The 15808-nt window shown below is 34.1% G+C and overlaps 1 protein-coding gene across 1 annotated transcript in view; it reads left to right on the plus strand.

Annotated features, from left to right (window-relative positions):
- Ih (hyperpolarization activated cyclic nucleotide gated potassium channel Ih) overlaps positions 1-15808 on the plus strand; it is a gene marked incomplete at its 3' end in the record, with an annotated part of 121911 nt that overhangs the window by 15990 nt on the left and 90113 nt on the right. The window contains exon 2 of the mRNA XM_018543799.1: positions 12942-13025. Coding sequence (XP_018399301.1) covers positions 12942-13025 — 84 coding nt within the window. The remainder of the gene's footprint in view (positions 1-12941; positions 13026-15808) is intronic.

A 15808-nucleotide genomic window follows, 5' to 3' on the forward strand; every position in this document is an offset into this window, starting at 1 on the left:
TTCGATCATTGTACTCTCTCTTATTTATTATTATTTTTAATAATATTGTTCGTCAAGAGTGTATGTGTGTGTGTATGTGTGTGAGTTTGTGCAAAATTGCAAAGGTAAGTTTCACAATGATCAATGTTTATGTAGCTTCTAGCTTTTGAAACATTCTTTTCTATTTGCTCTATTCAATCTGCAATTCAGCAGTTAACAAGTTCGACAATGTTAAAGATAGATGCTTCACAAAAATATTTTTGCAAGTTCATCAAGCTGCTACAATCGACCGAAACGCTATAATCGACTATTCAAATTCAGCAAAATAAATACGTGTGGCGTATGACAAAAGTAGCGCAGGCAAACGAGTAATTTACGTCAGCGCACCTTCTGAATGAAAAATTAAAGTACTTAGACAGTTGTGATGCCCTCAAGATTTATATCCGAACCTACATTTGCATATTAATGCGGGTAAAAGCACTGTACTTAACTCGAGCCACTATTAGTGCACTCTCAGCAATGCAATATCTTTCCGCGGCAAGTAATATATTTTCGCTCAATGTGAATATACGCGAAATATATTACTGTTAATCCTAACGGACAATAATAATAGTCATGACAATCGACAGTGTCTACCTGCAATTAATTTTTTTTTTATTTCGCGTTTAACAAAAAGAAATTTTATATTTCATTTTCGTTTTAATACACTATTCAACAAAATTAAAGCATCACCTGTTCTACCCTGCAAAAATAGGCAACCTTCGAGATAGAATAACTTTGTCAAACATCATCGTATCGAGATGTTTAAAAGAGAATTTTAAAGCTTGAGATCTGTACTTTTCGCAGAATAGTTATTTAAGAAACGGTTTTGCTGATATTTAATGAAGTTACACAAACAAAAATAAAGATGCATAAAATCTTGTGTACGAAATTTGTAAAGTTGTACGACGCGAATTAAAAATTGTGCACAAATGCGGTTTACAGCTTTCGAAAGACTGTATCTTTATCTTTAATTTACTTTTTTTCCGACCTTTGTACGATTTCTTTTCACCGAATTATTCAACGTTGAAGTAAAAATGACCTCTTTTGCTACAACATTGAATAACTCGGTAAAAAAAATCATACAAAAGTCGGAAAAAAAATCAAATTAAAGGCAAAGATTCAGTGCACAATTTTTAGTTCGCGCCGTGGAACTTCTCAAATTCTCAAATTTCGTAAAAAAGTTTGAGGTTTGACACATCTTCATTTATGTTTACTTATATTTCTCTATAAAATAAAAATCGATCTAAATCAGAGTCAAAGATGAAGTAAAACAATTTATTTGTATTCATGTGGGTTAAGGTCAAAATGTCGATGCAGAATCGTATCCCTTGTTAATCTCACTAACAGCGATCAAAATTTTGCGACCTATTATCCAAGTATTCCGGCGTGTAATGAATTCAAAACGTTCAGTGATACAACATTAAATAGAACTACCAGGTCAACGAAATATGGAAGCTCGTCTTGACTTGACGGATAATACATGACAGTCTTTACAACCCAGATAGTCCAGTTGTTATCATGCAGTCATTTCTTACTTTCTTACTCGTTATTGCCTTCCATGATATTTCCCTCTCATCAGGGAGTTGAGAAAAATCCACTCTATTCAGAAACATTCGTTTCATGAACCACCCGATCATTACACCGACCAGCGCGAGGAAGAATAAACGAGTCACTTACCGCTCCTGCAATCTTACTGTATCTTCACCCTACTATTTGACTTGAATTACTTAACTCGCTTATTCATCTCCTCTAGATTTGTATTGTAAGGATATTCTATTAAGTAGTTTATTATACTTTATAACATTTTAACGGAGATACGCAAATAAAATAATATATTATTATTTTATAATCGTTTCATACATTTATTCATTAAAGTTGCGTAAATTAATTAGGAAATACCAATGTACAATACGATTGAATAGCTAATAATAGAAGAAAAATCTTTAATGAGACTTCGGATTATTATAAATATTTAATAAGACAATATTTCATTTTCTTCTTATCAAATCTTTTACGCATTGATATCGTTTTATCGTTTATATCCTGGTTAACAAAAATATCCTGAGGGTATCAAAGAAACTGTATTTTTAAAGTAAATATTCGCGGACTGGATTTCTATATATATATATATATATAGTATATTAAGTAGATGTACAACATATAATTCCATTCTACCTTTTTTTTTATATATGTAGTTTCTATTCTCTTTCTTATAATTTTACTTATTTAAACATCATTCACAAACATGTTCGTTTCAACTTTAATACCTACAAATTATTTTTAGCTTTAAAACTTTTTATCATGCGCAATAATATTTTGCATAAAAATTCGGCATATCCTTATATCTTATTTAAAATACAGTTTAAAATAATGTAGATGTTGATGAAAAAATATAATAAAAAAAGAGCTCTAAATAACAAAAATTACCATAAATGTGGATAATACAGGGTACGTAAGAGTCAATCTTATTTTGGTATTACATACTAAATTTTACAATCAAAGTTGATTATATAATGTAGATATTATTTATAAATTTATGAATACTATTAAACATCCTGTGTATGTGTCTAAAATACCTTGCATAATGAGGATACTATGCAAACACATAATTATACATATATTATATATTATAACAATAATTTGTAGCGGTTTTCAAGAAATTGCCGAGAAAATAACATTTTAACTTTTTTTATTGTAACATAATTTTCTCTATCTGTATTAAATATAACTAAAAATAATATAAAAGTGTATTGTAACAAGCAAAAGATGTAAGTAACAGACAAAAAAAGTTTGTTAAGCAACACTATGAAATTCACAAGTCTGCCAAGATTAAAAAATACATTCATACTTTTGTGCGCTTCGTAGTTTCAATACAATACACAGCGGTTGTGCTGCCTTTGTTTATGCGGAAACGCATATAAAACTCGTCATCAATGTGTTCCTTTCTGTATGAACAGACTGTGACGACCAGAGACAATCTGTGCATTTGTTCTCCGTTAAGGGTCGAGAACAAGGCCGACTCGACGTTACTCTTCTTATCATACAATAACGATAATTAGCTTCGTTGCAGCCCCATCAAGTTAAAATCAGGCGTATACTTCTGATACTTTAGACGATCCTGCTCATAACTTGAAGTAAACAACATTCAACAAACGAAGCTAATTTTAATAGCAGACTGAAATGTAGCGAGTACCTGAGGCTTCGATCCACGAATATTTATTTTCAACACGCTGTTCCTTTTATAACTTTTATTAATCTCAGGATAAAAATATTGACAATAAAAAGACGTCAATATGTACAATAAGATTCAATAAAATTAATCAAAGAAATAAAATTAGTTGCTTATTAAATATTCACAGTAATTTCAAGTCTCACAAAAATTATCCCCTTATGATTAACTATTCAATGTGAGTCGTAATTTATTTCGCAATTAATTTGTGCGATATTAAAGATTACTAAACGAATATTTTGCTTCTTGATTTTTTCTTGTACTCGATAAAAAGTTAACATATTTTCGTACATATTATATCAATGGCCATTATAATATAATTAGTACAAAAATTATTAGGTTGCATATTTTGCAAACATTTTTATCCAATGCTAATTCAGTGACGCTATCTCGGGAAGTGTACAGTACATCAAGTTATTTTCAGTGCAACGAGCTGGAGAAACGGAAACACTTGCGGGGAAAAACACCACTGAAAAAAATTGAAAGGCTTCACGATTAAACACAGTGCATAAGCAGCCAAGAAAAATGTCGTACCATTATGGTGCACTCACATTAGAGTTGCACCTATTTTGCGGCATGACAGATTCCCCACATAATGATGTTAATGCGATTTAACGTATTGTTGTGGCAAGGTAGATAGAATTCTCGGACATGTGGAAATCCCCGGAGAGGTTGTGCAATTTACATCATTATTCATAATAATCAAATAGCATAACGATCCTCTAACGAGTGTATGAGTATTGCTTTTGATTAGTCATGAACTCAATTCGAAATGTATCACCCTGTATCGAAAAATGTACAAAATTTTTACTTCATTGTTTAAAACATCAATCAAATTGATATTGAATAATCATCACGTTTATTAACTTGTATGCATAATAGGAGTGTGTCTTCCTCTGCTGCATTCCATTTCTCTCACGTATAAATTTCCAATAATCACTGTCGCATCATATCAAGTTACAATGGTATATTAATTTCAGTGTTATCTGTCATCCATAAAGAATAATTATGTGTCACGGTGATCCGCCGTCGACAAAGTCTCTCATCTGTGTTACCTCTAAGTCTATCTCTCGAGTATCCTCGATCTCGCCAAATTAACCGTGCATTAATTTAAAAAAGCACTTGGACCGAAATATTTTCCAAGATAACAATTATCGAGCTTCGTGCCGAACACAAAAGAATGCGAGATCGAACCCCGTCCTAATTGTGGACTCACCCTTAACGTTCGAGTTGATTGTTGGCGATGGTAGCGGCCGACGGGTAGAGAGGACAATGGAAATTGCGAGCTTGAAGCAGCGGTGGTGTAGAGACACCTCTTTTGCTCCTTTCGCCTTTAAATTGCTCGCGGTGCGCTCGGCCGGTCGTGTGCACGGGATAGTCTTTTCGAGCCGCGGTACGAAGGCTCTCTCGTCGATTCACCCTCTTCTCTCTTTCTTCCTTTCTTTCGGATCAGTCGACGTGTGCACGAGCTGCGCTATTCATGCAACGACCGGATGTTACGCACATGCATATCGAACATGCGGCTCGGGCGTTTGTCGACATATATTCGAATCGCTCTCACGTTTCGACGAATGCAGAAGAGTACACACTAAGGGGGTAGTAACTGCGCTATACTCGTGCGTATCTAGAACATAGGATGTCGCGATGAACCACGATCAATGGAGCGAGACAATCGGCGAGAATAGGAAAAGAGGCAGCAGGAAATTACGACTTTGCAACTTGGAATAGACGCGATCGTATCGGGAGAATTTCTCTGTAGTCTAGAAACGCGTGAATTAAATGAATGAGATGGTTTAAATATGCGACGCTATAAGTAAGTCGAATTCGTTTGAGAGACGAAGACGTCTAGGAAGTGTATAAAATAAATGAAGGAAATTATTTACAATAACTTCAAGGTTACATCCATGAACAACAATCAAAAGATTTTAGCTGTCAATCGTTATTCGTTAAAAAGTTTAACAAATAAAGTTAATAATATGATTAATATGAATACAATACTATAATTTAAACTTTAATTAACGTAAATACACATAATATCATTTGTATTTAAATAAACGCTTGGATAAAGAACAGAGATATAAATAAGAAATATGTATTTTATTTGTTGAACATATATATGTATTCTAGTTTGTTTAATGCAAATTTTATTTTTCAATTACTCTAATGGATATAATTCAAACGTAATACTAAAATAACATCAAATATTTATGTTCCGTTACTACAGAATAGCCCCGTAAGCAGGAGTAGGGTAGGAAGGTTGTAAATTTATGCGGAATCTCGCTTTGCGTTATGAAATATACCTATGCGTGAATACAGTAGGATCCGCTTCCCTACTGAAGATTTCACTACCAAAGAATTAAATCTGGAAAAAAAGATAAAACGAGACTCGAATAGATAAAAATAAAATTAACAAATAAGGGTATTGTTAAAACTAAAATTTAGTATATAAACATGTAGTTAGACTCTCTCTCTCTCTCTCTCTCTCTCGTGGCCTCTTTCTATTAATTTCAAACAAAGGTTTGAATTAAACTTCACTTTACATGAAAAATTGTAAACCCACACGAAGCAAGGTTCCACACGGATTACTATTTTCCACGCGAAACGAGATTTAACTCAAACCTATGTGTTTAGTTTTTTTTTGCTAATGGAATTCCCACCCACCCACCCCTCTCCTCCCCCCGTAGAAGGGGGCGGAACCCACTGCATTCGTACATTATTCCACATGATATATTTAAGAAACTTTTCAAACTTTTTCTCTTTTTATTTTGTTAATAACTTTTTAATAACTAATGAGCGATGGCTAAAATATTTGGATTGATATTCAGAGTCATGACTTCGACAATATATGTCATGGTCGAACTGATCGGCGAGGTTATTATAAATAATTACCTTATTTGTCGTAACAAAGGTCAGTCGCATTATATTCTCATTTTGTGTTCGCTGCAAATTATTTTAACTAATTTTTAATTATAATATGTTTTACTATATTGTTACTTGGAATTTTTATTTTTAGACACGTTACTTCTTTTTCTCTTATTATTGACAAGGATTAATTATGCTTACAACACCAACATTGGCGGAAAATTTGCATAGAATTGAGAATATTGTTTAACTTAATCAAGAATGTATACAATATAATTTAACTTATAATACTTCATTTTATGTAACATTGAAAATGACCCGATCGGAGTCGAAACGTTTGTTTTAGAATATGTTTATAGATCGTTTAAATTAAATTATTCGTTAATTTACTTGCCCTCTTTATATTTACTAGCACATTCCTTGCGCGCGCTACGCGCGCGATGGTCCATTATGCTCTTTTTAAATATTATGAATTATGTTTCTTTGAAACTTGTTTTGAAATCAACAACTCCTCTAATTCATACTAATACAAAATTTCCCTGAAATTTGAAAACCTTTAGAATTTCATTATTGTTTTCGATCGCCACATTAATTCTACCATTTTGATAAACAATATTTAGCTTTTTTTTTATTCAACGTTTATCTTTTATGTTGAAAAATTCGACCCACAGTGTAGTTGTGCTGGTTCGCGTACAAGAGTAAAGTACATTAAAGCAATCAATTGCCGGGATCATTTTGGTCTCAAAATGTTTCTAGAATTATTTGTTCTAAGAATATCCAGAATCCGATTTTTTTGCTCATCGTTTACGTCGAAGGATTCGATCCACAGTGTGGCTGTGCTGACTTAAGACTAAAGTTGGCACAGCCACAAAGAAAAATAGCAGCAAATGAAAAATCAAGTACATATTTTTGAAGGGCTTTTTTTTGCTAATTTAAATTCTACTTCAAAAACACTAAATCCAAAATCCCCCTTATATTCCATCCGCCAGATTAACGAAAACTGATTTTAGAAAACTGAATCTAAACGCCATTTTGAACTTTCAATTTTTAAATACGGATTCGTGGGAACGAACATCCCCAAAAACCACCTGTAATCAAATTTCACCAAAATTGAAAAATCTTTAGGATTTCCGTAACATTTCCGTCCGCCATATTAGATCAGCTATTTCAATCTTTCAATTTTTGAGAACGGATTCGTAACAAACACCCTCTAAATCACCAATAAACCTAATTGCACCAAAATTAAACAATCTTTAGGATTTACGTTAATTTTACGTCCGTTATATTGGACCCACTATTTCGAATTTTCAATTTTTGAGTACAGATTCGAAATAATCGACCCCGAAGAACCCCGAATATGAAACTACATCAAAATCAGAGAATACCAGCAGTCTCAACGAAAAGAGGCTTCAAAAAAGCGTGACACGCCAATTTTAAGATATGATGATACTGATAAATAATTACGTTAACAAAGCGCTGTTTAAAAAAATGCAATATTGTTTTCTAGATCTATTTTTCTTGGAATATTATACTGGTATTTAACAGTCGTCCATTTTATTCACATGTGCGAACTTTTAATTACAAAACCGCGAAATTGCGCACGAAATACGGAGTTGATTACTGAAATTTCGAAATTTCCTGTTAAAAGTTTATTATTCACACTCTCCATTTATCAATTTGTACGTATAAACGATTGTATCTTTAACGCGTTTAGTTAAAAACAACACATTTTGTTACGATCGTTAATCACATTTGTATCGTAATACATACTTCAAAAATTTTCCTGTGTATATTTTTGAAATTATCATTCTTATTAAAATTGTTGTAAATAAACTTTCTTATGGAATCCACAAGTATTATTGAAGAATAATTGAATAATTTTTTAATACTAAAAGAAATTAAACTACAAAGTGCACAAGTGGACTTATGACGATTTAAGACCCGTGTGAAGCTGGCCCCCCAATATTAAAAAATCGATTTTTTTCTTTATCCATTCGTTTGCTCATCGTTTGCTCACGAATGCTCAGTTGGTATTTTCGTTTGCTCACCTTTAGTTCAAAAGATATACGAAAATTATGTTTTGGGGGGCCAACTTCCACTAGCCCCCCAATATTCAAGAATCGATTTTTTTCTTCTTGCATTCGTTTGCTCATCGTTTGCTCACGAATGCTCAGTTGGAATTTTCGTTTGCTCACCCTTAGTTCAAAAGACACAAGAAAATTAAGTTTTGGTATCGAATTAAAAAATCGATTTTTTTCTTCATGCATTTTGTTTGCTCATTGTTTGCTCACAAATCTTTTGAACTAAAGGTGAGCAAACGAAAATTCCAACTGAGCATTCGTGAGCAAACGATGAGCAAACGAATGCATGAAGAAAAAAATCGATTTTTTAATATTGGGGGGCCAGCTTCACACAGGTCGATTTAAATTTTAATCTATATATTAATTATAATATATAATATATAAAATTATCTTTTTCTGATATATGGACAATATCTAAATACACGGACTATAATGTCCAAACAGTATTCATATAGATTGCATTTCAATATTGCTCGCGGCAATCATGAATTAAAATTGCAATTAAAATGTGATCGGTGGTTACGGATAAATTCACCTATCGTTGTTGCTTCGTTATACTTCACAGAAATAATGTCTATTAATAAATAATATCTATATAAATAAATTTAAATAAATAATTGTTTAAATATTTATATTTAATAATAAAATACACCAGACAAATATTTCGCTAATCATATTTATAAAATTTATTTCATTTTCATACTTTACACAAAATGAATGAAAATCAGTGATCTTTTAAGAATGAATCACCTTTTAATTTTTTATTAACCAATTTTTTTTTTAATATATTGTGGAAGGGACGCCAACTACTTCACATACTATAGACATAATAATATGTTTCATCATTGACATTAAGAGAACATAGTTGAACGTAAATTTAGCTATAACAGTTGAAGATTAATTGCACCATCGAGAGCATAATGTTTTACTACATGAGGACAGTGGTGTTTAACATAATATCAATAGACGTGTTTTAGTTTATCGGTAGATAGCTATGTGACGCAGTAACAGCGTCGTGAGCCGGGTTAGCTATATAATTCTTGATTATGTAAACGAGATATTTCCCAGTGGAAAGTAACATTTGGATTAGTTGTCGCGTTAGAGAGATGTGCATCAAACGGAAATATACTATGACTTTCGTTATTTTCGCTGCGATTCCCAACGGGGGTAAACACGAGGACAACAAATGTATTCCCTGGCATCGATTCTATAAAAATCTGCCCTATTTTTTTGCTAACGTCAGGCCTTCCTACCGCTAAAAATCTGCAGCTGATTTCTTCATGAAGTTATTTTGTATAGCTGATAGACCGCATCATGCGGCGTTATGTAGCGTGAAAGATTCCGCAATGACTGCATTGCATGAACGAACACGCAAGGATCAGCACATCTAAAACTTTCTATCATCTTATAATTTATACTCCTCTCTCTCTCTCTCTCTCTCTCTCTCTCTACACGAACATAGATATATACATATCTCAATTTTATATATAATTATATATATATTTTTTTATAGTTACATATATCTTAGTTTATTATTTCTTCAGAGGAATATTTCATTATAAATATGATGAAAAGTAAATTTATCACGAAAGAAATTTACAAAAATGAATTTATATGTCAGAGAAAGAAAAAAGTTTTAATCATTATAATCGCAATCAATGAACTAGTTCTCTAAATAGATTCGTTATAAATTTCAAACTTTTACTTTAACGTAATAACGATTCACGAGAAATGCAAATACTTTCCATAATGAATACTCAGTGCCGAAAATCTTATGCTGTTTTCAAGTATTTGCATACCAAGCAAACATGTATATATTTTGCCACGGCGAATAACAAAACGAAAGAGAGAAAGAAAGGAAAGTTAGGATATAGTAGGAAATTTCGTCGGGAATATTTTCCTAAGTCGACCGACGTACATACTAGCTCCGCGATCCCGCAGTAGCTGCAGACGACGTTCACAAGTGGTAAGGTCGTTCGATAACACCTTCTTTCCACAAGCTTTCAGTTAAAAGATAAGAATCTCGGATTCGAGGCCAGACGAGCACAGTCCTCGAGGCGTCCTTTGGCCATCGGCAAATTTCGAAAGGGCGCTCGACCTCGCACGGCGAACGGATCGGGGATGGAAAGGAAGAAGAGCTGTGGTATCAGAGACTACAAGATACAGAAGAGAGAAGACGGCTGGATAGGGTCGGTTTCCTTTTTCTTTGAATGTATGTGCGCGGATAGAATGCGAATAAATCGGAGCAACCCCCACAGCAACGAGACAGATTATATCCTGAACGTATCAGGTGTAAATTTCTTTCTTCTTCCAAAAATATGGCCGCGGCTCTCCTTCGCACAATCGACTGAAAAGAAATCGGGGATGTGCTCGATACGTTGCGGAAGGTCAAGCGCCCTCCGCGCCAGACAATGACAAGCACTTGGAGTTTCACGTACAGGCATGCCGAGTACGTGTATAGGATGAGCGGGGAGGGGTGGTAAGGACGGAAGGGAAGGCCTGAGGGGATGGTTATACCGTGTGTTTCGCGCGGTGCCGTATCACCACTGATGTATCCTGTAGGTCACACCGGCGTTTGGTATCGACCGACCGCGTGTACGTTACCTGCCACACCGTTGCCACCGACAGTCGAAATATTGCAGCGATCGAGCCCTGCGCGGAATCTTGACCGCGATACCTTTCTCGGCCCAAATCCGCGTAGGCGGATCTTTCGCGAGTGGCGTTAGGTGTATGTCGCAAAAGTGCACGGGTGACTTGACAATTCCGCTACGCGGTTTTACGCGCTTCTGGTAGACCCGTGAGTCTCGTTTGCAGAATCTCCCGCGAGCGATTTTGTTAATACAACGACACTCACGTCGGTGGAAGATTGGTCCCTGAGAGAGAAAGAATTTCCAGTCGACGTTGATTTAATTTAAATCACAGCGCTCCGTGCGATCGTTCCCATTTTAGGAACGAATCCAAGTGTTATTGGACAATTCGTTATAGTCAATCGACGTTAGAAGGACTGGGGCTTAGTGTAACGTTTAACATACTTTTGACGTCTGGAGACTTTTGTTTTTTCGATAAATATTTGGCTACTTTTACGAAGAACACTCACTCGACAAAAAAAATTTTTTTTCCACAAAGTGTGATGGTACATTTCCCGAAGATTTTTTTTTCGCTGAACACAATGTCGTCGTCGATATTTGCATAGCACATCAAAATTGGAATGGTTTTTGGCTTTCATTCAAATTTTCAATTCAAACATCGCATCGAAAAATTCCATCGAATTTATGTAAGCAATGTTGGATAAAAATCAAACGTCGCGATTTTATTTTTGTTGTATACAAAATGGCCTTTAAAACGATATTAATTAACCGACAGTGTGTGTGTGACTTATATGCTGATGACTGTAATTTAAAGGATGTTACGTTACTGTGTGATTCTACAGGCGAGAGTAATTTAATTTCTTTGTCAGCCAATCTATTTTATCTCTGCTATTTATTTATAATAGAGAGTATACATGCTTCGCAGTGCGCGATTCCGCTGAATCGAGCTTATGCAATCTGTTCGCAACGCGTGTACCGAATGTATATGCTAATCGACATGCACTTTCGGCAAAAATGTGCATTGCTGCCGAAAAGACTCGCAAGAGTGGCTCCACTTCAAAAGATTCCTCAATTCGAAATGTTTTCTTACTGTTACTATAAACATTTAAGTAAATATGAATCTCTTTAATTAATTAAAAATCTTTTATCGATTGCAAGCAACTCGCGTCAAATATTCATCTTTTATCTGTGAGCTTGATTAGCTTAGTAAAAAAAAAAAAAAAATCTCGGTCATGGAGATACTTAATGCAGAAAATAGCGGTGTCTAATTGACCTCGTTATATGAAAAAAAATCGATCTGAAATTTGCCAGACTCACCAGACGAGGTATAAATTGACTTCCGATGCAAAAAATTGGATAATGTATTGTTTTATTAAATATGTTTTAAATTAAACGCCGCTCTGTTCCATTCCTTTTCGCGGTTGATTTCATCCAGTTCGTTTGCTCGCACGTCGCGTAGCGATTTTCTTTGTAAGAATGCAAATCCACTCGTTAGTTAATGAATTTATTTTAAACGTATCAGTACTCTTTTTGTATACATGTACTTTTATCTTTCATCTCTCTCCCTTTCTCTCTCTCTCTCTCTCTCTCTTGCTCTCTTTCTATACATTACCTGTATGTGTACGCGTGACTTGCACAGTCACGTACACATAAATACATACATACTCTTTTTCTCGTTACACACTTTTTCCTTTTTTATTGTTATTTCTGTTTACCGTATCTTTGTTATATAAACCACTCAACTTTGCTTTTCTCTTTTTTGTAGATGTGCTTGTACGTTTTAGTGGTCCCAGAATGTCTAATAAATAACGATCTTCTGATTCTGATTCTCTATCTGTCTATCTCTCTTACGCTCTGATGTTTCCTGTTATGATGCATGGATCCATTCTAAAGTCACATATTTACATCACGGAGTACAACATCGGAGTTTCGTTGCCAGCTGTAATATTTATTAGAGCGTATATACTTATTACGATGTTGCACTCTCGCTCCTCTCACCACTCCGATGATACAAGGCATATATAGCAACCACGGAGAGCAAGAGATCCGCGAGACAGCGAGAGATCACGAAATCCCTACTAATATGCACAATACGTAACGTGTAATGGAATTAATTCTAATCTTTATGTCTCTCTGTTTTTTTTTTTGTTCCACACATAGTTGCCACGGAATTGAGAACCGGCATGCCGCGAAGCACGAGAAGCGCCCGTCGCAGAAGCTCGAGACGTCCTGGCCGTTCTCCCTGTAAGTCCATTTTCAACTTTGCCTGATTGCGTAGCTATACCGTATCCTCCGGGAGCTCTCAATGTGGTTCCGCTCCGGAAACACGTAGAAACGAATGTGCTGTTCTGCGCTACTTTCGTTTCACCAATTCGGTCGGTCCAGTGCGACCCGTATGTAACTGGTTTTGTCGATATATTTTACTTTCTTTGTCAATTGTAAAAAATATTGCGTCCAATTTTGCTTCGGTTTCCCTGAGTTTTCCGTAGGCTTGCTCAAACAAATTCAGTTATCTCTCCGATCGAGATAAATGAAAACGTTAGTTGCGAAATAATCAAATAATTTCTCAATGATAAAATTAACAACTACTAACTCACATAATTGTTGAAGATTCGCAAATTACTTACACTTAATAACTTTTAAAAGAATAATAACTCTCATTAAGAATTATGACTATTAACTTCATTATTTATAAAATTTATTGTCAAAAGTTTTAATTGACTATGGGTGTAATTTATTAAGTAAGTTATTTGATTGCGACACATTATTTTAATAAATAAAGCTATAAAGTTCTTCTTTATTTACTTACATATATCTTACAGAGAACTTGTGTTTGTCTATATAATTATAAATAATTTATATTTAAATTTTTTAAATTGTAACTCATTGCCTCAAAGTTAAGAATCATAATTGAAAAATCTAAATCACAACTTGAATATAATTTAAAAATGTTTTAATAAAATTTAAATTTTAACGAGATTTTTGGAGACAGTAACAGGCTGACTCTTTCTCTTTTAAATTTAAATATGAAGGTCTTCGAAGTATTCAACCGTATGGAATTGACGTCATTGTTACTACAGGAATCTTATTATTTTAATAAATAAGAGGAACGATCGTTTAGAAATTGATTCGAGTCGTCAGAGCCACCAAAAATTATGACTTGATATCCGCCTTACACAACTTTACGTTAGCGCCATTTTTACGATCAATAATTTCCCGCCTTTCGTTGCGGCTAGATGGCACGTTCTGCCCGGGCATGCTCTTGCTCTAAAACTTGTTACATCCACCGTGCGATAGCGCCACATCGAGCTCCGTAAACTTCGAAAAGCGCATTTATGAACTTTTCATTTAATGCATTTTTTCCATTAATTTAATGTTACAAGTCAAAGCTGCGAAAACGAGCAGCTCGGTGACGATGCGCTTTGTAACAGAATACGTAATAAGATAATAGAGATATATATATGTGACAAAAGTACATATTTGGACCAGTACACGAAAAATAAATAATACACAAAATAAATCAACAGAATGAAACATGAATCCATAAAATACCATTGAACAACGATTTTCACATTGGCATTAATTAAAACAATTTTTAAAGGATACTATGACAAAAAAAGGCCAAGAAGGATGACGCTTTACATGCATATGTTACAATATGACGTATCTACTTAACTGCGCAATATGCGTTGAAGTATGAGCGGCAGATTGCCAGCGAAATAAATTTTGAATAAATTTTCGCTGGATAATTTGCAATTCAATAATAACTGATACCTCGCGACATTCTGTCATCGTAATAAACTATTGCACGGAATTTGAGACAAACACATAACGTATGCATTACAATATAAAACGGTGTAGACATCTTGCAAGAACGCGATGTAATTATGCGAGAGCGAAATATTACGAAATGTACATCTATAATACGAAAGAATTTTAAAAAAAACAACCGCATTCCTGTTTATCTCTGAAACAATCAAATTACGAAATATAAAAAGGAATTAATTAACTATCGTTAATTATTACCAAGATGTAATCTGCGTTAATTAATCGATTTTCAATTCGACAAAGCAATAGTAATTAACGTTCAAACTCACAGTACAAACGCTGTCATAACACAGTACGTACTCTTAAATATTTATCGATATTCGAATTTCTATATATTCATTGATATTGCTCTATTATTATGCTGTTTTTTTTTTTATTAACCCTTCAGATCCGGTACATCAAATTTGAAAAAATTTTCTGTTGAAATTATTTAATTCTATCGTCGGAGATCAGATATACATAATAATGTATATATTGAAAAAATAATTTAAATTTCGAGAAAATAAATTGTGTTTAGTACGAATTACTTATTAAAGTGCTCTTGTATTAATTAAAAAAAATTTTTTATTTATTTTAAATTAGTGTTTTCTTATGTTAATAGTAACATTAAGATCAGGGGTCTGAAAAAATTAATTCTCTTACATAAGAAAAATCGTACTTCTGCTTTACGAAAAGATCTTTATAAGATACCAGAACTTTACAACGTAATCGAGAAAAATAATCTAACAAAAAAATCGATAAATTGTATAGTTTACAGTAGATATCTCTTCATCATTGATAGCGAGTATGTTTATTTTACGCGAACAATTAAATGCGCAAGTCGTCGCAATAGATATTGCGTTTTATTGCAGCAGCGACGTAATATAGTGGTCACAGGAGTGAGATAAAATAAAAAAACAGTTGAACGTCCGTTCAGTCCACAAGCGGTCGTGTGGGTGGCTGCGTTACGACGTACGATTCGCATAATTATTTCATTTAGCATCGAGTTCGCTCGCTCGAACGCTCGTGTTCCTGCGGAAAAACGTCACGCTTTTGTCCGCCCCAACTCTCCACAGCCCCCTTCGGCGTCCCTTTAATTTCATGTTTTACACGTCGTTGCATATGCATGAGTAATTAACGGCGAACGATCGCGACGCGCGTCACGATTAAATTGTGTTTTGTTTGAACTACCCTCTCTCTCTCTCTCTCTCTCTCTCTCT

This window comes from Cyphomyrmex costatus, unplaced genomic scaffold (assembly GCF_001594065.2).
Source record: "Cyphomyrmex costatus isolate MS0001 unplaced genomic scaffold, Ccosl1.0 scaffold4, whole genome shotgun sequence".
NCBI lineage: Eukaryota > Metazoa > Arthropoda > Insecta > Hymenoptera > Formicidae > Cyphomyrmex > Cyphomyrmex costatus.